This window comes from Episyrphus balteatus, chromosome 3 (genome assembly GCF_945859705.1).
Source record: "Episyrphus balteatus chromosome 3, idEpiBalt1.1, whole genome shotgun sequence".
Classification (NCBI taxonomy): domain Eukaryota; kingdom Metazoa; phylum Arthropoda; class Insecta; order Diptera; family Syrphidae; genus Episyrphus; species Episyrphus balteatus.
In genome coordinates, this window is record NC_079136.1 from 105,620,721 (window position 1) to 105,644,580 (window position 23,860).

Genomic DNA, 23,860 nt, shown 5'->3' on the forward strand with positions numbered 1-23,860 from the left:
GCAGTTATGATACCTTTCTCACACACAACTTAACCCATCAAAAAAACACCCTTTCACCAAAAATAATTTTAAGAAATTTATTAATCCTTTGTCTCTGCTTTACTAAAACCTTCATCTCGAATTTCATCAGTGTAGCATGTTTTTCACATGGGTTTCGGTTATATTTTACCTGTTGAAGTAAAAAAACAAGCACCCTTGTTTTTAATCGGCTATAACTTTTCTTAGAGCAATCGTATTGACTTTTTTTTAATTTCATTAGACTCAGCATCAAAAAATACCTTAGATTAGTGTTATGATGATATTTCACAAACAATTTTTTTTAGCTTCACCCCTTCCCTCTTGTCCGCGAAAAAAACACCTTTCCACCCAACTTTTTTGTGTAGACTTTTTTGTACTTGGTTCCTATCCCAAAAGCAAACTTTTTGCCAAATTTCATAAGTGTAACAATTTTTTTTTTTATTTCTTGATTGTATGTACTATTTTACCTGTACTAAAAGGGAAAGTGAATGAAATATAATATTAGTTCGAAATCGAATTTCTTGCGAGAATAATATTTAAATAGTAATTTTCTGAGTTCGGTTAACATGCGCATATGCGCATTATGGCTATCCCATAAGAATGGGATAGCCATTTTGACATACGCCCATGCGCGCATATGCCTATTATAGTTGGGTCTTAAGTCATGGTCCATTGCTTCTTCATGCGCAATCTAATACCGGACTAAGAGATATTAGGTTTGTTTTTTATAACCACCGGACTAAACTGGACAAAAAAATGGCAGTACGGTCTAAGTTAAATGCAATAACGCCTTAGTCCATCGGGCTTAGCTAAGCCCGGAGGCTAAAGTGTTGTTGTAAATTACTTTGCCTGGACTGCGTTTTTTTGTCCAGTTTAGCCCGGTCGTAATAAAAAACACACCTTTTGTAAAAAAAAACACATATACAAAGATAACTTCAAACTGTAAAGAACTGTGTTTGGGTGTTTTTTTTTTTTTGGTGTTCGGGATCGGAGAGCTCTTCCGGATTACCAATTGAAGACGACATTAGACTGCCGCACAATGTAATTATTGTGAATTTTGATGTCAAAAGCTATTTGACTCTATTATTATACATAATTGATTATTTTTTATAAGTTCTATAATTTCTTCTAATTTGTATTTTATTTTTAGCTCATAAAATGGCTGACGACGCAGGAGATCCGCCAAGACCAGAAAATGAAAGGCCCTCTTCCCCGCCTCCTCAAGAAAACGTTTCTGGTAAAATTGTTGAGCATATTAAAGAGAATAAAATCGACGTTGCAATGTGGGCAACCCGAATATTAGCTATTTTCTTCACAGCTGGTTACGTTCTTCCAATTTTTGGGTAAACTTATATCCTATGTGATGTTTTGAAAAAATAAAAATATGTATATATATTAATTGATTTCAGAACTGCCCAGAGTTCATTTAACAAAGTTCTTCTAGCGAACGCTGCAACAAATGCATTGCGCTTGCATCAACGACTACCAAGGTTTGCTTTGTCTAAAGAGTTCCTCGCTAGACTATTTACGGAGGATTCCTGTCATTACCTTATGTTTTCTTTAATATTCTTCAATGTGCAACCAACATTGTTTATATTAGTTCCAATTGTTCTTTTCGCAGTGTTACATGCTGCAAGTTACTCACTTAAAATTGTTGACGTAAGTAAAAAATATTTTATTTTTTAAAACTCATAAATTTAAATATTTAGATAACTGAATAGTTCCATATTTAAATAAATAAAATCTTGTAAATGTTACAAAAGTTATGGGTGCAAAACCAAAGTTTTGAAGAATCGATTTTACCATGTATTGCTATATAATTTGCTATTTCGTAGATAAAAATTAATTTTGAACTTCTTATATATCAAAAACGTGATGTCATAGATTTTTTTCGACTTCGGATTTGAATTAAGAATATTTAAATCTATTAGGAAAGTATATTTTGGTTTATCGAAAAAATAAATTCTCAGTTTTATTGAACATTGAAATTTTTCAATATAAATAGATAGATAAGTTCTTTATTTTTTCAATTTTCTTGTAAGTACAATATTTCATAATAAAAGATATACAAAGCATGGCTTTATAAGCCGTCTGCCGAAAAAAAAACTTTTTAAATAAAAAAAATACAATATTTGAGTAATAAGAGAGAATATTTCACAAAATAAGTTTCATAGTTAAAAATATGTAAATATAAATATTAAAGAAAAAAATTTTTTTTAATTATTATTTTGATAATGTCTTATAGTTTAGTCAAAACAAAAAAAAAAGAATCTTTGAGCCATATGGAATAATGTTCATCATTAAAGTACATTTTAATATATATATTATGTAGTATAAAAGAGCAATAACAGGTAGTGTGACTTTTAGTTTAGTCAAAACAAAAAAGAATTAAAGAAAAAAGAAATATATTGGTAGTGGGCTTTTAGTTTAGCTAAAACAGATAATAATTTATAAGTGAGAAAAAAAGGAAAAAATAGGAAGAAGAACTGCATAATTCTCAAGTTTTTTTTTTTTTAAGGGCTTTCAGCTTTGGTTAAAACGAAGAACAGGAGAAGATACAATCACTTTAACATCTTGTTACAACTCAAAACAAATTCAAACAGTCGTTTCGATAGTTTCTTCCGTGTGAGACATAGCGTGTAAAAGGCTTCCAGCCACGATCTCCGTTTAGTACATAAAAGTAGAGTCTTCGGATTTCCTGTAATATTGGACAAAGTGCTAAAAAATGCAAAACATCTTCGTTTTGATCAAGGTTGCAAAGGGAACACACAGGGTTTAAGTCTGTTCTATGTGGTCTATAATTCAAATCGAGCATTTCCGTTCTGATCTTGAAGATCAAGCTCATTTCAGAAACTGTAAACTCTTTTCTAAAATAGTTTCCTTCACCAAGTTTCAGATTAAGTTGTCTGTATATATTCCTGGATGTTGATGCAGTCCCCCGCGCAACACAAAGCCTATACATCGAGTCATCTATAACAGTGATACATTCATATAATGAATTTTTTAATGCTTCCACATTGTCCACTGGCAATGATATTGAAAGGTTATGTGCTACAGCAAGATCATACCAGTATTTGACCGAACTATATTCACAAGTAAAACAAATTTTAAGGAGTCTTTTTTGCAAGTTTTGGTCGGACCGCTTCATAACTTTGATTATAAAATCGGCGTTAGCCTTTAAGTTTTTCAAGAAAATTTGAGATAAGGTGGATAGCATAATTAGGAGCATAAAAATTCGCTTCCATTTCCTCCAACTGTTCAAAACCATATACTTCATTACCATAGCAAAAACAAGTGTTCACGGTGGCATTGAAAACTTTGAATTTTGAAACTGGATCTACGAGTTTATTAGCGAAGAACTGGGACCACATTTTATTTATTGCAATTTTTGCAGTGGTTATTTTTTCTTTTATAAAGGTTTTGTTAACTTTAATAAATAAAAAGACAACCGACCTCTTTAAAGTAAACGAGAAAACTCCTCATATATTAAGCCATAAATCCAAGAAGTAATATAGAATATAGAGTACATAGTATAGATTTACAAAAGTGTTATAATTTAGTAAAGCTTTTAGTAGAGAGTTGCCAAGTTAGATAAATTATTTAAATCTTAATTCAATTTTGTTTAACACTCCCACTTTTAGATAATTTATCCCATTAATCAAAAATAGATTTCTTTTCAGTAGTTTCAATTCAAATTTGTACAATTCAATAATAATTTAAATATTAACTTTAATTTAATTCAACTCCAATTAACAATCTTAAGTTTTTAAATTTTTCTTTAGCGAGTGCTTTCGTTAGAATATCAGCTTTTTGTTGTTCAGAAGGAACGAAATTTATCGAAATTTCACCCTTTTCATAGCGTTCACGGATGAAGTGATATCGGACGTCTATATGTATCGTTCGTTTATGAAACTCTGGATTCTTGACGAGGCGAATTGCTCCTTGGTTGTCCATGTTTAAAACAGATTCGCAAAGATCATGAGGGATCATTTCAAATAGAAGCTGACGTAGCCAAATCATGTCCTTCACCGCTTGAGAGGCTGCCACATATTCTGACTCTGTGGTGGAAAGCGAAACACATTTTTGCCTCTGAGATGACCAAGACAACGGGCCATCTCCAAGCAAAAAGATAAACCCTGTGGTAGATCGTCTTGTTCCAGGATCTCCTGCATAGTCAGCGTCACTGAAACAAACTAAAGAATAATATTGAGCTTTTTTAAAAACAATACCCATTTTGCGCGTTCCGCTGATGTACTTCAAAATTCTCTTCACAGCATTGACGTGATCATTATTTGGTGCATCTAGATATCGAGACACAACTCCCACTGCGAACGCAATGTCTGGACGCGTCGCCACTGCTAAGTACATGAGAGAACCCACTGCTTCTCTGTAGGGAAATTTAACTGCCTCCGAAGGAACGACTTCCACTGATTGATAGGATTCAGCTGGAGTAGAAACTGGTTTACAGCAACTCATGTTGAAACGGTTCAAAATTCGGTCGATATAAATTGATTGTCCCACATGAATTTCACCATCGGATTTTCTCAAAATTTCCATCCCAAGAAAACAACCAGCTTCCAAAACTGTTACCTCAAACTTCTTTTGCAGAAATTCCACCAACTCAATTGCATCTTTTTTACTTTTTGTAGCCACCAGCCCATCATCTATGTATACTAGGGTGGGTCAAAAAAATCGAAAATTTTTTTTTTGATTTGGTACTTCGAAAAATCGATTGCTAGACCCCTCTAGAATATACACACCAAATATGAGCTCTTTATATTAATGGGAAGGTCCTCCGCTTTGCAATTTTCCATTTTTACATCAAGCTTCTACTAAAAAAAAATAATTTTTTTATTAATTGACTTTTTAGCAAATTTCTTTTCATATTCTTGTAGGAAATTGAACGCTCTACAAAAAATGCCTTATACACTTTTTTCGTTTATCTAACCGTTGAATAGATATTTGAGGTCCAAAAATCGAGAAAATCTTTAAAAATTCGTTTTTTGTTCTTAATTTTGTAACAAATTGAAAAATTATAATGATCAAACGCGCAAGACATATTCTTGTTGAAAATTGATTGCTCCACAAAAAAGGTCTAATTAACTTTTTTCATTAATCTAACCATTCTAAAGATATTCGAGGTCAAAGTTAAAAAAAAATATAAAAACATTTTATATTTTTAAAAAATTTCTAATTCACTGAAACTTCATTATTTTCAAATTAGCAAGATATATTCTTGTAGGGGCTTAAACGTTCTACAAAAAATTCCTTGGAATCAAATTGATTGCTTTAACCGTTTAGAAAATATTCGTATCCAAATCGCAATGCATACAAGTCATAAGAAAACTATTGAAATCATTGAGCATTGGTTTGGATACGAATATCTTCTAAACGGTTAAAGCAATCAACTTCATTCCAAGGAATTTTTTGTAGAACGTTTAAGCCCCTACAAGAATATATCTTGCTAATTTGAAAATAATGAAGTTTCAGTGAATTAGAAATTTTTTAAAAATATAAAATGTTTTTATATTTTTTTTTAACTTTGACCTCGAATATCTTTAGAATGGTTAGATTAATGAAAAAAGTTAATTAGACCTTTTTTGTGGAGCAATCAATTTTCAACAAGAATATGTCTTGCGCGTTTGATCATTATAATTTTTCAATTTGTTACAAAATTAAGAACAAAAAACGAATTTTTAAAGATTTTCTCGATTTTTGGACCTCAAATATCTATTCAACGGTTAGATAAACGAAAAAAGTGTATAAGGCATTTTTTGTAGAGCGTTCAATTTCCTACAAGAATATGAAAAGAAATTAGCTAAAAAGTCAATTAATAAAAAAATTATTTTTTTTTAGTAGAAGCTTGATGTAAAAATGGAAAATTGCAAAGCGGAGGACCTTCCCATTAATATAAAGAGCTCATATTTGGTGTGTATATTCTAGAGGGGTCTAGCAATCGATTTTTCGAAGTACCAAATCAAAAAAAAAAATTTCGATTTTTTGACCCACCCTAATGTATACAGCAAGGATAATTCTGCGTTTACTGTCAGCTGATAAGAAAATGCAAGGATCCATCTTGCTCGGCTTCAGATTGAATTCCTTGAGAACTCCGGTCAGCTTCTTATTCCAACAGCGAGACGCCTGCTTTAACCCGTATAGGCTCTTTTGCAGCTTACAAACTTGGTTTGTTCCATCACTGTAACCCTCTGGCTGGTGCATGAAAATCTCTTCATTTAGATCGCCGTGTAAAAACGCAGTTTTAACATCAAACTGAGTTAATACAAGCCTTTCGTTAGCTGCTATAGCAAGAATCGATCGAATCGATGTAAACTTCGCCACTGGACTAAACGTCTCTCCATAATCGATTCCATATTCCTGCGTGTAGCCCTGTGCAACTAATCTTGCCTTAAATCTTCGTTTTTAACCGCCTAGATCTTTTATTTTGTAGACCCATTTGTTCCCAATAATTTTCCTGTTAGCAGGGCGAGCTACTTTACACCATGTAAGGTTTTCTTGAAGACTTTTCATTTCCTCTTCCATCGCTTCTTTCCATTGCACCTTTTCTGAACAAGAAATAGCATCCTTGTAGCTTTGTGGTTCTTCCTGCATGAAAAATGCATGTTTTTCCATAAAATTGCAACTCCTTGGTGGTTTCGGTGGTTCTGGTGGTCTGTCAATGTGTACAGTGCGAAGTCTATGTCTGAGTGGAATGGAAATATCATGAAGCTCTTCTAAATCGTCCTCTGATTCAGCAAGAGATTGGTATTCTTCGTCTTCTACTCCTCCTGTTGCTTGATCTTCATCATCGTCCTCTGGTCTCCCTGCACCATCTGTCACAGTTTCTGTTTCTATAGATGGGTCATCTATTTGCTCTTCTAATGGCACAATTTGTAGGTACTTCTGATGACACAGACACATCTTCTATTGTAGAGCCATCGTTTTCAATTTTATGAAAAACACATGTGGTTGGAGATTTCTTGACGCCACTGTTCAATGATTTTTGATGTTGACTTTTATGCTCGATTTCCCTAAAAGTAACATCTCTGACGATCTCCACTTTTCGTCTTGATGGTATCCAAATGCGATAACCCTTTGATGTTTCAGAATACCCCATGAAAATCCCTTTCTCGGCTTTCCTGTCCCACTTTCGACGCTTTTGCTTAGGGACATGCATAAAAGCCGCAATTCCAAAAGTTTTTAACTCTACGTTACTGACCTTACCTCCACACCACATTTCATAAGGGGTTTTATCCCCCAAAGACATATCCGCAGTGCGGTTTAAGATATAGACAGCCGTGTTAACAGCCTCAGCCCAAAACTGCTTGCCCAAACCCTTCGCATTCAACATTGTTCGAGCTGCCTCGACCACTGTGCGGTTGTCAGGAAAAATCTTTGTCATCAACAAAACTTATGTTATGTTCTTTGAGATGAAAACGTACCTTTTTTATATTCTGGTGTGCCATCCTTTCATGCCATACCTTCAATGACAACGGCTTTGCAGTAGCCAAATTAGCCGTCGGCTCTTGTATTTGGACACGAAAACACATCTTGAAAAGCTGTGTCTCACGTTCTCCTACTGCCACCACCTCTCCATTCTCCTTTATAAATTCGCACCTCATCTTGTCAGACACAAATTTAAGGCCTTTATCCAGGGCACGACTTTGCGAAAAAAGATGAACCGAAATTTTTGGTACATACAAAACCTTAGATAAATATTTTTCATTCCACTTTTTGCCATTAAATGACAAAATGTTAATATCACCCATGCCTAAAGCTAGTATCTTGTCACCACTTCCAACTCTAATGTCTACAGGGACAGAAAAAGATTCATAATTTGCGAACCATTCCTTCCGATAGGTCATATGGTCGCTGGCTCCAGAATCAAGGTACCAATTGTCATTAACCACATCATTTTTTGCTAACAACGCATTTCCCACACTGGATTCACCCCTTACAGCCTCACTTCCATTTCCAGTCCCCGAACTATCAACATTTCCTAGAGTAATTTTCCTCATTTCTTGTTCCTCATCTTTACTTCCAGTCTTCACTCAATCAAAGTCTTTTGTAGTTTTCCTCCCGTTTACCTCTTCACTTTTACTTCCAGTCCTCATACTTTCACCATTAGATAAAGTTATTTTCTTCCTGTCAGCCGTCTCACCTTCACTTCCAGTCCATACACGATCACCAATTGCTAAAGTTGATTTCCTCCTACCAGCTGCCTCACCTTCAGTTCCAGTCGCCACTTGAACGTAATCATCATCATTCTCAGCATTACACATGAGCGCATCACCTACTTTTGCCCCACCTCTGCTTCCAGTCTTCTTAAAATCGGAGAGCTTTTTGGGACAATCTCTTTTCCAATGCCCCATTTCATTACATCTATAACACATTCCAGGCTTGGAATTTTTCGATTTCTGCTGCTTCCTATTTCTTCGCTTTGCAATCAATGCTGACGTACTTGTACCTGTAACCGAAGAGCTAGACATTCTTGTTTCTTCCATGACTAAACGTGATGTCAAATTATCTAAGGTTTGTTGGTCTTTCGTCGTTGATTCCCATGCAGAAAAAAAATGCTTAAAACTTTCTGGTAGAGTCATCAAAATTTTTGTGATTACCATGCTTTCTGTAATTTCTTTCCCTATATCGCGCAATTGCCTAGTTATATTCTCGAGTTTCGATATATGTGTTGCTACGTCATCATCAGGTTCCATCACAAACGCATAAAACCTTTGCAACAACATATGCACATTTGCCCTTGATGTTTGCTCATATACCGACTGAAGCTTTACCCACATTTCTCTGGCAGTAGCACAATTCACAATATGTCGAAGCGGAGTCGGACCAACACTCATTGCAATAATGCGCTGCGCTTTGCAATCAGTTTTTGCCCATACTGACAAACGGATATCATATCCCACCTGATTTTCAGTTTCTAATTTAACTGGCTTATTATTAGCACCATTGACAAAATCAAATAATTCTGAGGCACTTAATAAAATCTTCACTTGGAATTTCCATATAGCATAGTTAGTTATGCAGTTTATCAACTTTGAAAATTTCATTTTCCATATTCAATATAATTTATAATTGCACGAAATTGGAGAAGGGTATTCGAAGACAAAAGGGACAAAAAAGGGGAGGGCTTTAAAATATTAAATTATCTAAACGATTGTAAACGATATTGTAAATGACATTCATTTGTCCTTTATACAATCGCGTGACTTTCACTTGTCTTCCATACAGTCGCGTTATCTGGGCCAATAACCTGTTAACTTTAATAAATAAAAAGACAACCGACCTCTTTAAAGTAAACGAGAAAACTCCTCATATATTAAGCCATAAATCCAAGAAGTAATATAGAATATAGAGTACATAGTATAGATTTACAAAAGTGTTATAATTTAGTAAAGCTTTTAGTAGAGAGTTGCCAAGTTAGATAAATTATTTAAATCTTAATTCAATTTTGTTTAACAGGTTTGAATGTTAAGATTATATGTCATTGTATACCCGAGATACTTATGTCGTTTTCTTTCACTCTATTAAGGAGTACTCTAAATTTTTACTCCTTTTTCTGGAGTGAAAGAACATAATGAGAGTATTTTTTTTTATGTAATTGTGTGTGTGACAAGGCAAAAATGGATAATTTCCTTGAAAAAAATAGTGATAACAGGCCTAGGGAAAACATTTTATGAATTGAAAAGAAAAATTAATATTAATAACATATTATGAAGACGGAAGGCGCAGAAATCATCTTCTAATTTCCTTTTGATTTTCGTTTCGGTGCGTCACGCGCTCTACACGTATTATTTTTTTGAAGACGCAAATTTGACAGTTATTTTCTTTGGTTTTATTTTGTTCTTGTTTTCGTATGACGACTTCTACAGGAAGACGTAGACGCACGAGATGCACATAAGAACAAGAGAGAGAGAAAGATCGATTTTTCCTTTGCTCTTATGTGCATCTTGTGCGTCTACGTCTTCGTGTAGAAGCAGACTATATATTTTAATTCCAAAAAAAGAAAACAACTCCCGTGCGGGGTCTATGTGCAACGAAAATCTTCCCTTTCTTTCGAACTTTATTTCTCCTTTGCTCTTATGTGCGTCTCGCGGTTGATCGGTTTTTTCAGCCTAATTGACACACACCCTTAGTTTGATTTCATAATTGTAAAATAAAAATATCCCATCAACGCAAAAAAAAATGGGATTTTTTTGTTATATGGCACAGTTTTTTTTTATATTGATGAAGAACACTGGCGTAAAATTTTTTTTATTCTGTTTCCGGGGTACTCCGTAGTACTAAAATTACTCCGGAGTAATTTTTTTTTACACTTTTGTGGCGTCAAAGAACACAAAACCTTCAAAAGTGCAAAAATAAGTACTAAAAGTGTACTCTCATTGGAGTGAAAGAAAACGACATTAAATTCATTTACGAACACAATTATCTCACCATCTAAAGTCTAATTCCGTCCATAGCCAATTGATCTATTTCGAGATCTAAAAACCATTATTTTGGATTTGGTGGTATTTATTCTAAGATCCCATAGATCACAAAACTGTTTTAGCTTGTTAATCTGGAGCTGTAGAGTAAGCGGACTGTCTGATAAAATTACTAGATCGTAGGCATAAAGCAAGACTTTAAAAGTAATATCCCCGAACTGAACTCCCCCAGGTATACTGTTTTCGACATTTTTGTTCATATACAGTGCAAACATGGCTTAGAACACATCCTTGAGGGACACCTGCTTCACAACTAAATTCTCTAGATACTTTTCTACCATTCTGAACAGATGCCATCATGTTTTCGAGAATTTGTTACGGCTACCTATAGGCCGAAGAAACTCCATTTAGATGAGGACGAGCTATAGTTCCTTATCCTCACACTTATCCTTACTTATAGTTCCTTATCGGAACCTAAACCTGAAGCAAATAGACCAACGGGTTCATTTCGGCCGTGGGTGCATTGCTCCAAGGCCAGTCCTCCTTTTCTGGATTTCTAGGATGGGCTACTAAAGTAATTGGATGAAATAGACGGAGAAAGGGTAATTGGGGGAAAATAAAAAAAAACAATGCTAAGTACCTAAATTAAAAACCGGAAAAAACTCGGGGATATGTCGTTGCTTCCTGGTAGGGGATTCACAATATTTTCCATTGGATTTGTTGTGGGGAATGTTTTATCACATTTTTTTTTGGTATGTTATTCAAAAATCGATGAAAATTAAAATAATTTTAGAAAAAAACTGATTTTGAAGTCAGAGCGCGTGGGTTGTTTGGGTAAAACTAGACGCCATCAATGAAAAGGTATTATTTATTTATAACTGAGACAGGTATATGGAGAGTGAGGGAGATGAGCATATTGAGACTTGAGGGAGCTTTCGTTCCACAGACTCTCAAACTGAACGGCTTGAAGAGTACGAAATAGTAGGGATAATACTTTTTGCTGCCAAGTGGGTGGTTACTTATACATGCAAACGACGTACCATCTGCTGCATGCAGGTCATTGATCTTGGGAATTCCCATAACAGGTTAAATAAAAGATGGCGCGAATTTTTTTCAGATGAAGAAATGATGTCATATTCAACGGAATACGTCATCTGATGTACAAGTCATTTCGAATTTGTCTCGCCGAGTGATCACTTCGCCCAAAAGGGAGATTCCCCGTATATATTGCGAAGTGCAGAAGTATATCCCTGCGAGTATCATAAGATATTATCTAAAATCATAGACTAGATTCAATATTGTGTTTGCTTTGAAAAAAAAAAAGAAAATAAAGTATTTATTTAAATCTGTTGGAAAAGGGTGAGTAGTTTAAAAGAACGAAATAAATTAAGTGATAAGATGTTAAGTAGTGTAATAAATTATAGTGATTGTGAAATTTTGGCGTGTAGCGGCAGCCTTTGAGGTCGTGGCCGAATTCAAGACCAGTAAAATAACAAGCATTCCATAACTTCCGTGGATGGAAAATCGGATATATATATATTCTGAGTGCCCAAGTTCCAGCGTTCGGTTAAGTGCACTGTGGGTGGAAAATTTAAGTCCGTGTAAAACCCGGACCACACAAGTAAAAAGAATTATCATCATTTATTGTTAAAAAAAAAAGCGGCCGACGAACATTTGTGCGACTGCGCTAGTCAGTAGCTACGTAGAAGACCAAAAAAACAAAACAAAGTCACCCTCACTTAACAAACAGATCAAAACGCTTAGTATTAAAGCGACCCCAAATTTTGCGGTGTCACAGGCTCCGACGGATCTGGGTCAGAGATCACAGCCAGCGCCAGAGGCGGCGAGTTCAGCATTAGACTGTGGTTATATTTATAAAAAAAAAAGGGAATCATTTGGCGTGATAGTTCTATTTATTTTATATTTTTAGTGTTAATTTTGGATAAAATTAATTACATTCCTATAACGACTTTTAAGACAGTGGCATAAGAAAAAAGGAAAGAGGGTGTGATTATTACTTTTTCATATATTGTTACCGCTTGCCTGAAGTGGTTTTAGGTTCTGCGAACGACCCGTTATTGCGGCAACATTTTGCGAATCCGTTAGATACCTGTAAAGAGCTCTCTATAGGTAGGAGATACGGGTCGGGAATCACCTTCGCGATTGGAAAGGAAGGTGCCATAGCAGAAAACAGGGATTTAATGAACCTACACCCATGGGGCTCCTATAAGTCTTAAGTTGAAGTAAGAAAATTTTTCACGCTCTCGGTATTTTTTTTTTGTCATTCGCAATAACTAAATATCATTCTTAAAATTTAAAGTTTTTGTCGAAGAAAGTAAAAGAAGGAAACCTGATTTTGATCAGTTTAATTTTTATTGTTTGGGTTTCAACGAAATTTGTTATCGAAAATATATGTATGAATTTGAGAAGTCGTTGGGTAAAAGGCAGTAGCCAATCGTTAAGAAGTGGAATGTCAATTACTGAAAATGATATTGTATAGATGTTTAGTTTTTTTTATAATTTATTAATAAATCAATGTGTAAATCACGTCAAAATTAGAATATACAATTTTTCGTTTTATTGAGCTTCAAAGAGGCTTAATGGCTTGGTAGAAGAATTTTTCAGGGAGTGCGGTAAGACCGGTTAAAGTCTAGGCGAAAAGCCGGCATGTGGTAACAATAATCTTCTTGGACTGCGAGTCCGGGGAATTCGAACTTTCAGGTGGCGCCGGATTCCAGGATGGGAAGGCATAGGCCATCCGCTGTGCCAACATCTGCAGCGTCCACGGTGTGAACGAAAGTGGTGGTGAACTTAGAGTTGTTGTTTTTTTTACTCCGGCATGTTATATGTTTTGAAATAGGTGAGGTCCGACTGCGGGGTAAGATCCCCCCTACTTCCGACGAGCTGAGCAGCGCAGAACGAGCATGCCGACGCCTCCGTAGTGGACATTCTTCCCTTCCCCCTAACAGCGTTCCGGAATTTATTTCGGGAACTATCCACTAGCCCATAACCCAAGTCCTACCCTACCTAAACCGTCCTATCTTCTCCGCTCCCATTGCCTCATTTCAAATTTTTTCGTAGACTGATAAATTTAGTAGATAGGCCGATTGCTGAGAGCTTATAAAGTAAGGACCTCCTGTTAATAGTGTCAAAAGCCGCTTTTAAATCAACGAAAAAGGCATATAAGTTCTTTTTTATCAATAAAACGCCTAGCAGTGGTGCTGAGTACAAAAATTTGATCAACAGCTAAAAGGTTGGCTCGAAAACCAGCTTGAAAGCAACTAATCATATTATTATCTTCTACCCAGGTCGTAAGTCTAGCACAGCAATTCCTCTATAGTTCTCTGGCAAATCACGGTTACCTTTTTGAAAAATGTCTGTAATTCGAGATAGACGAAAATCTTCAGGCACTATCTCTTCACTGAATATTCTATTTAAAAGTTCTAACAAATATTCCAAAAACTCAGGGGTAGCATGTTTATAAAACTCTTCTGGGATCCCATCAGATCCAGATGCTTTGTTATATTTAATTTTTTTTAAACTGCTACTAGTTCAACCATTGTGAGATTGGAATCAAGTTCAGGAATAATGACATTGGGGAATGCAAAGCTCATTGTGTTTAGATTTGGGTCAGGGAGAAGCAGAGTTTCAAAATAATTTGCAAGTAAATTTTCATCAATTTTGAACAATACCCTCCTATTTCGCCCACTCAACACTTGTACTGTCTTCCAAAAAGATTTCGAATCGTTGCATTCAACGAGCTTAGAAGCCGTGTTTTTTAAATAAAGTTCTTTTTTGAGATTGCATAACCTTTTTTTATTCTTGGTTTGATTGTAAATACAGTGATTTAAAAACTGCGCTACATATTTGTTTTTCTATATAGTTTTAAGAAAGCAAAAGATTTTCTCCTACTTTTTTGCATTCTTCGTCGTACCATACAGACTGAAAGGTATTTCTACGTTGGGAAGAAAGTTCTGCAGACTGTCTAATCACTGAAGAAACTATGTTAGTTATAGAATCTATAGAGTCAGATGTCACACTTGGCATCGTAACTAGCTGATGATTAAGTTTAATTTTATATCTATTTGCATGTCTTTCATTCCATTTTAATTTATCATTACCGGTTGTTTGTAGATTTACTAATAGATTTTCGAATTTGCAAAAGACAGTTATAGGGAGATGAGACGAATAATTAGCTGGATAGGTCTCAAAGTCATCAATTATACTTAGCCTTTCACCTTTAATAAGACAGTAGTAGCTTCTTAATTTCTTTGTTTAATTCGGCGAGCGTAAAATTTCTTGTGATGAAGCTTTCACTTGACGATGTATTCATATTTATACTGTCATTCAATGCTTGCCCTTTGAATGGTTTGAATGTTTCCTCTAGGTAATCAGCAAAAATGTTTGCTTTCTCTTTGTCGCTTCTTGCCCATTCATTTTGGTCTTTCATTATCGGAGGTGCTGGAAGCTTTGGTGATCCTCAAATTTTGACAAAATTATAGCCAAGCATTGAGAAAATGCGAAAGGTTCGGAATTATTTTTGATGACGGGTGCAGCCGAAATTTCAGCGTATGAGTTTCCATTACGTTTCTTTGGAGACGTATTTGGTGTTGTTGGCGTTTGATTTTCTTTGCCATTGACGGGTTTTATTGTATTTACCTTTTTAGGAGTCTTAGAAGTTTGGTTCCCTATTTGCTTTGTGGGTTTTCTTTGGGCATGAATTTTTTCTCGGCTCTTTAGCTACTTCACAGCCTCTATAGCTTGCCGGGTGACTTCCGTTGCAATTAATGTACTTTGCTGGACTCTTGCTATTTCCGGTGCAATCTGTGGTTAAATGTTTTCCCGCGCATTTCACACACCTACAGTTGTGTTCATAATATTATCAGTGGTCCCCAAATAAAACAAAAAGGCTAATATTTTCAACGTTATAATATTTTTCACAAAACTTCAAATAGCAAATTAAAGTATTTTATTAATATTACCAGAAAAAATTAAAATTGATTTTTTGCCGTTGCTTTTGTCACGGATACATCAATTTTAAAAATGTATGGTTGTTCACCGCCGCGGCGGTAACGCCTTTAAAATGGTTTGTAATTTATTGAACTCCGCGACAACATTAATCGGTGGCGGTGGCCTTATTTTAGTTGGTTTTTCTTTGATATTGGTATCTTTTGGTGCATTTGCTTCTTCTGTCTCGGAAGAAGAAGCACCCTCTGGTGAGGAGAGAACTTTACGGTTTTTGGTACGTCTTTTTGGTTTATTGGAGGATCTTTCCATTTCACGTTCTAGCTCTTCTTCGTCTGTTTTATATTCGTGAATAACCACTTGCTGTGGAGTTGTTTTTGTTTCTTTATGTGTTTGAGCTTTTTTTAACATATCATTTTCCTTGCGGAGAAGATCGATTTCTTGATGGGCTTTCTTTAAGGCCTCATTTTCATTTCTTAGAAAATTGATTTCTTCTTTCAACTCTTGATAGAGTTTCAATGTTTCGTCGAGTCTTTGACGAAGATTGTTATTGTCTTTTTCAAGACTTTCTTTTTTCGCTCTGGCAGTTTAGGCAGACTCTTTTGCCCGGTTGCACTCGATTTTGGTGGTGGTGATCGAGCTATCAAGTTTTTTGTTGAAAAGGGATATATTAAGCGTTCCAATTGGAATAATTGGCTCTCCCCAGAATTCATAGAGCCGACCTCCAAAAAACCAGTAATGTTGTAGCAAAAAATTTTTAATTTAAAATTATTAGAGAAAAAACTATTAGCATTGTATATATATTTCTATAGTACTATCAATCGAAGAAAATACTTAAGCGACATCTTTTGGTAGATCTGCATTTCAATTTTCTGCATAAGGTTCAAATATAAAATAAACTAGCGATCCCAGCGGTGGCGACGCAAAACAGAAAATTCTGCTTCATGAGAGTACTATAGGAATATATATACAATGCTATTAGTTTGGCAGACGGCAACACTATCCAGAGCCGGTTTAAGGGGGGGCGGGCAGCCTGGGCCGTCGCCCAGGGGCGCAAGAATTGATGGGCGCCGCAGGCGCCCCGAACTTTTACAAAAGTTATATAAATAACGAAGTCTTTCCAATCGATGTTTTATTTTTTTTTTACATTCACAAAGGCGCCCCAATTTGTTTCTATTTTACATTTTCAACGGCGCTCGTATTGTTTATCCTAAACTTTTTGAAGAATGAAGGCGCCCCCCAATTTTGAGTTAGTTTATTTGGCTTCCGGAAGGACAATGGTGTGCAAAATCTTCGTTCATCTTTGAAGAACAAGGCGCCCCAATTTCTTTTGAAAGACTAAAGCAATCCTAATATTCCTCCTACCAATTTAATTTTTGCAAAGGTGCCCCTATAATAATGAATAAGGAAAGAGAAGGGAGACGGACAGAATCCCGAAATTAAAAATCCAGAAAGCCCAAAATCCAGAAAACCCTAAATTCCGAAAACCCAAAAACACAAAATCCCGAAAACCCACAATCCCAAAATCCCGAAAACCCAAAATCCAGAAATGCCAAAAATTGACAGCTTCTCCATTTCTCATAAAAACTACGTTTGTGTGTGAGAATAAAAAAATAGGTCTATTCGTTGTTCCCCCCTCCAGGGTACCTACTCTTAAGTCATTTCAATTAACTGTGAAAAAAATCAGAGTTTCTCGGGTTTTCATTTTACATCGAACACCTCAGAGCTTTAGTTTCATCAGCGAACATCGAACACAGAGGAAATAACTCTGGTTGAAAAAGGAGCTACAAAAAACGCTTGACAACGAATTCGGAGCGACCCAGAGTGCCCTAGAGCTCACAACGAACAAACCTTATACTTATAAAGGTATGTTGTTTTCGATTGGCCGTCCGGAAGCGCCTGGAATCATTAAGAAGCGTGCTGCAAGTTTTTTATTCTCCTAGTGAAAAAACAAAAACAAAATATTTGATTTTTCACCAATACAGATATTAAATTTTAGAATTGGGTGGAAGCGATTCAAAGTTTTTTATTGGATTTCAGAATGAGTGAATCATTGAGTGATTCCAATCGAAAACGACATTAATGTACCTAGTTGAAAAAGTTTTTGAAAAAATATTGTTCAAATAAAACCAACTGTACCTAATCTTTAAATGTGTTTAAACAAAAAAGTCAGAGATAAAGGTAGTCTTGTCAATTGAGCCTAAATGACATGAATAATTATATTTTTTTTTAAGTTAACCTTTTTAAGTTAATACACTGCACATTTTTAATAAATGCATTAACAAGTATATGAGGGGTAAGACATAATCTGCTATTGCTTTTTTTCGTGATTTTAAAAAATTGTTTTTAGATGAATTTTTTTTTAGAGGCGCCACTTGCAATCTTGCCCAGGGGCGCCGGTAGTGCTTAAACCGGCACTGACACTATCCTAACTATAGCTGGTACCAGCACCTCCTTCATTATAAACGTTCTGACATCCAGGTGTCCCATGTGTCGCAAAGTTGCTAAATTGCTGTCTCGAGTTGACGTTTACGTTGTTTATGTCGTTTATGTCAAAGAAACATGCTGCATCATCTCCAAAATTTGTTTTAATATATTCGAGTTCTCTGTTTGTTTTTGTCTTTAAGCCGCGGAAAGTATGGTATGCAAAAGTGTAATTATCTATTTGCATTTTTGCTCCTTTTATGAAAAGTACCTGGGTGACCGAGCTTTGGTCGGAATCTTTAAATTTTATAACTTTGAGGCCCAATTTACTCACACTCCATAAATTTAAAGTCGCCATTTAAAAAAGGAAATTTTAAAATTTGTATGCAATTTGACAGATTACTAATTTTTAATGGGGACGTTAAATATGAATTGCGCCTAAGTGACAAAAGTATAAAAATTCAATGCAAATAGGTATACTTGGAGTGGATTTGAGTTTTCAATTTTATAAGTATTCTTACTGTTTCCAGATTCGAATGCCTGACAAATTTTTTTTCGCGGCATTCTAAGTTAACGTGGGTTACAAAAAGCGACATTTTAAATTTACTATCCAGTTTTTTTTACGTTTTGAATACAAAATATATCTGTTAATATTCCTAAGTCTGAAAACATCAACGCTGACCATCCGATTAGTAAAACTCAAGATATAAGCTACCATCATTAACTATTTTAATTCATTACATAATTAATTTTGGAGTAGAAAAATCAAACACATTTAACAAAAATAATGTGATCTCCTTTCTTGATTTACGAAGAATAACAAATGAAGGGGGAAATCCCTGTGGAGTTTTGTATTATTATGTTTATTTTATTTTTTTTTTTTTGTTTAAAAAGAGTAATACACCTATTGACTTGACATATTAAGTGGAAACTACGCGTCAACTCGTTGGCCATTGCATTAACCTAAAAGTTTAATATAATTTTTACAATAAAGTTTGTTTTTAACAAATTTATTTATAAAAAAAATGTGTTCTTTCTTTTTTGGTTTCTAATTTAGGCTCATGCAAAGCGTACTAACGTATTTTAATGGAATAAATTTTCACTTCACAATGTGTAAAAAAAAAATTCGCAGATTTTAAAAAATTACTTCCATTTTTGAACCGCTTGGACCTAAGAAGAACAAACCCTTAAAAGTTTATTGAAGTCGTTAAATGCGTTTCCGCCGAAAAAACTAATATACCTACCTACACTAAAATAATAGAGAAACAAAACCCCAAAATTTCATCGAAATCCTTAAAGTATTTTTTTTGTATTTGGGTCAAAATCATGGTAGTGGGAAATTTCGATGACCGAATTCTTAAAAAATCAACTTTGTTTTATAATAAAAATTTCATGCATTTCGCTTTAGCCATAATTTGTCGGTTCATGAACGGGCAAGCACAAAAATGTATATTTTTCACTTTACCGCAAAACCCCAAAAATTAGTACTAGAAAAACGTTCCTCGAAATGGTGGTAATCTCTTCAAAACGACTTTAGGGGTCTAGAAATAGTATCAATGTGAATGATACACTATTATATTAAGGTAGTAGGTCCTAAATTAATTGAATATAACTCTATTTCTTAAGACAGAGACCGATTTCTACAAAAAAAATGCTTTTATGCACCTCCGAAACACTTAGGCCATAAGTAATTTTTTCTTTTGTTTTCTTGTAACTTTTTTGATAAAAGTGTATATTACAGCCATACTTAGATAGATTACTGAGTTAAAATACCCAATAAATGCAAAATTATGAGTGTTAGACTGCATTATTTATTCAGATTCTAAAAGCGTTCCCGGAAATGACGTTGTGACCTTAATTTATTTTTATTTTTTATGTCACAAAGTTAAACGAAATGTTTTTGAGATTATATTGCCGTGGCCTCGATTTTTGATCCAAATATCACCAAAAAATTAAAATTTCAATCTAACTATACCCCAAAACAAGCGTTCCCGGCATGACGGTTAATTGATGTACGCTACTTAACAATGAAACTAAAACTAGCTTCTTACATACATTTTATACAGGGTGTCCCAAAAGTAATGGATCAAACGAAATATCCTGATAGGCCAACTTTGGGGCTCTCAGAATTTGGTAACTTGTTCATCCCAAATCCTTACGGTTTTCGATTTAATGCAGTTTTTGTGAAATTTCGAAAAATCCCGACTTTGCAACAGTATTTTGCTTCCTCCGCCCATAATTCATTTTTGTTTTTTACAATTCTTTCACTAAAATATCGCCTAATAATAAGCAATAATTATTTAATCAAAATATTTTTTATTTCATACGCCATTTTGCTGCAAATTATGTAACAGTTCCATGTTTTATAAAAACTCAATTTCTTACTTTTATTTGAGAGGAACATCCCGAAAAAAAATTGTACGGTGTGATACTGGTTTATTATTTTAAAAACTTGCCGTGTTATTGCAGTTTTCAAAAATGTATTCAAATTTCCAAAGTTAAAATTAGATCGAAAGATATTTCAATTTTAATGCAAAAAAGCAGGGGTTTTCAGAGCTAAATAACAAACAAAAATTGAGGCTTTTATTCAAAAAAAAATAAACAAACAACAGTCGAGGAAATGTGTTTATTTTTCTTTGTTATTTTTCTCTGAAAAATCCTATTTTGTTGCATTTAAATTGTAATATCTTCTGTTCTAACTTCAAGTTTGGAAACTTTTATACATTTTTGAAAAGTGCAATAACACGGCAAGTTTTTAAAATAATTAACCTGTGTCACACCATACAAATTTTTTTCAGGGTGTTGCTCTGAAAAAAAATTAAGAAATTGAGTTTTTATAAAACATGGAACTGTTAATTAATTTGCAGCAAAATTGTGTACGAAATAAAAAATATTTTGATTAATTAATTATTTCTTATTATTTGGCAATGTTTTAGTGAAAGAATTGTAAAAAACAAAAATCAATTATGAGCGGAGGAAGCAACATACTGTTGCAAAGTCGGGATTTTTCGAAATTTCACAAAAACTGCATTAAATCGAAAACCGTAAGGATTTGGGATGAACAAGTTATCAAATTCTGAGAGCCCCAAAGTTGGCCTATCAGCATATTTAGTTTGATCCATTACTTTTGGGACACCCTGTATATTTATCCATAAAAATAAGCGTGGAATGATAAGTCTATATAAAATCAAATTTAAAAACTGCTTGCAGCACAATTTGTACGTTAGATGATTAAAATATTGATACATTAAGAAATGTTGGTTTTATGCGTCATTTTTCTTGGGACAACTTTTATTAATATATAAAAAATAACAAAACTTAATTTTTTTGTAAGAGATGCACCAATTTATAAAAAGTATTGTGTATATGTATTATTTAGAAAAGAAATACTTAAAAATAATTGACTTTAATGTGTTTTCAAGTCATTTGAATATCAGTTTTTGAATTATGGACATGTCCGGGAACGCTGTTTTTGGGTATATAAGATGAAATAAAAAAGAAATTTAAACTTTTCTAACCGAAACAAATACATTCGTAGATGCGTGCCTACTATTTTAATTGGTAAATGAGAAAAAAACTTTAAATAAATGTTATTTTGATTTAAAAAAATGCCTGGACATCAAATTTTCCACCTCCATGATTTTGACCCATTTGTATTTATTGAATTAAAATATAACTTAATATTAAGATTATACATCTTTTAGTTAATTAAGCCTTGTGAATTGGAAAATTTTACAATTAAATTAACATTATTATTAAAAAAAAAATCAAAATCAAAAAGCAATAATAAAAAGAGAAAATAGAAAGAGAGAGACGCGAGCCGCGCCAATAAAGAACTGTCGCTCAGATGTAAGACAAGTAAATCGAGGAATAGAGATAAGGTTGGTTCTATTTGATGACAAAAACTGAATATTGTCGAAGAGCCCAGGTGGCTACTTGTAATGAATGATTTTAAACAACATGGTCAGTGTTTTAAATTTCAACAGGTCGGTGAAATTCATGCCATACAAGCTTTTACTGTAGTTGGAAACATGGTCATATCTTTGCAGTCCAAAGACGTAACGAGCAATATTGTTGAACACAACGTTGAGTTTACTTAGAGACACGGAGTCCAAACTGCAATAAACTTCACATCCATAAGTTAGGATTAGAACTACTAATGTTTTGGCTAGCATCTTTCTGGTTTCTATGGGCGTAAACTTTTTTGTGACGAATAATGTTTTTAAAGCACCATACGCCTTCCCTACTGCAGCATTTATATGGTCATTCCAAGTTAAAGTCCGATTAAAACAAACTCCTAAGTTTTTCGCCTTAGGAACAAACTCCACGGGAATATTATTTAAAAGCACTGTAGGAAAGTATGTTAAATCAAGCATCTTCTAAGAGATGACAAGGCACTTCGTTTTCGAGGGGTTCCAGAATTGCATTCAAATTTTCGTTAATATGGTTACACAATTTTCAATAAGACCTAGCTCAGTACTTTGAAGTAGTTTCCGAAAAAACTTATGTATGAGAAAAGTGGGCGTGGCAGTGAGCGAATTTTGTTAAAAGTTCTTCCAAAACATTTTACTCGCCTAAAGAAACAAATCCTGAAAATTTCATCTAAATCTTTAGAGAAGCTACCTAAAAAACTTGTATATGAGAAAAGTAGGCGTGGCAGTGAGCGGATTTGTCTAAAAGTTGTTCCCTTGCTTAGAAGAACAAACCCTGAAAATTTCATCGAAATCGTTAGAGCCGTTTCCGAGATACCAATTTTATATATATGTACAGTGGCGACAAAATAAATAGCACATGTACCCTAAAATTTCTAAAATGAAAGTTTTTCGCACTTTTTTGTCTTAAAAGAGCTGTTTTATTAATGAGGAAGTAAGAACACAGATATATTTGATTTATTAAAAAAGAAATTAAGTACATTGAATTCTTTAAACAAAAAATAACAACAAAATCATTAATACAGCTCAAGTTTTTTAGGACAAAATAAATAGCACACTTCCTAAAAACAAAAACAAATTAACAAAAATTTCAACACAGTTAAAAGAAAATAACTAGTATTTGGTAGGGTAACCCTTATTATTTAACCCCACCATACTTAACAGTCTATATTTTATACTGCGGGTCACATTTCAACTGCCCCACGCGGGGAATTTCCGTAAGGGGCATTTGGAATGCCTCTTATGCCCCATAGGGGCTCAATATTATTGAGTTTGTAATATATTGAGTAGGTTTCCTATTTGTTTGTTTATTTGAGTGTTTTGTGTGTAGGCATTACTTTAAAGACGCTAAAAAGATAAACATAGGAAAAGGCAAAAAAAGGCAATAACAAGAGAAAAGGCAAAAAAAGGCAATAACGAAAGAAAAGGAAAAATAAAGGCAAAATAAAATACATATATTTGGCACGAGGGGGACGTGAAACTTGTTTGTTTTTAATCTATAATGTCGTACGATTAAGCAAGAAAAAAAGGCAAATTCCACAACATCCTATCCCTGGTTATAAGATTTTGATGTTCGAGTTCTTCGCATTAAGCTTGCTTTTTACATCATATAGACGTCTTCTTTTGTTGCGATACATTAATGATTGTTCTCGATGAACAAAAATTCCGGTGTTTTTAAGTTTGGGGGCTGCAACCATGATTTTGTTGACAGTGTCGGTGTTATCAAACTTCAGAACCATTGTAGTTTTTTTTTATTTCGCGGTTAGTGAATTCTTGTGAATTTTGTATATTCAAATCCGTATTTTCGTTGAGACCAAGAAGGCCTAGACAAGTTTGTGTTGCATTTAAGCTTGTTTGCCGTCTTGACTGAAGGAAAGTGCATGACAACAGTGTTTTCATTTGTTCTTTGTGCCACCATTTCGAGCTGTCTCTCCAGGGTCTCGCAAAAGCTTTCAAGGACAGAAAACCTTTATGTTAAAAGAGTGTTTTGTACACGAAGAAGTTGTATGTCTTTTGAGACAGCTGAGACGTCATCTTTCGTCCCAATGTTTTTAAGATGTTCGGCCAAACATTGTTTCACAATAG

The 23,860-nt window shown here is 34.2% G+C and overlaps 1 protein-coding gene across 2 annotated transcripts in view; it reads left to right on the forward strand.

The window, feature by feature from the left end:
- The window catches only part of LOC129916481 (Krueppel homolog 2), a 65,290-nt gene that overhangs the window by 27,185 nt on the left and 14,245 nt on the right, over positions 1–23,860 (forward strand). Inside the window, exons 2-4 of one of the 2 annotated variants that reach the window (XM_055996473.1) lie at positions 996–1,059; positions 1,169–1,361; positions 1,428–1,677. In XM_055996473.1, coding sequence (XP_055852448.1) covers positions 1,177–1,361; positions 1,428–1,677 — 435 coding nt within the window. In that variant the 5' untranslated portion in view covers positions 996–1,059; positions 1,169–1,176. The remainder of the gene's footprint in view (positions 1–995; positions 1,060–1,168; positions 1,362–1,427; positions 1,678–23,860) is intronic. The other variant, XM_055996472.1, reaches the window with a different exon arrangement.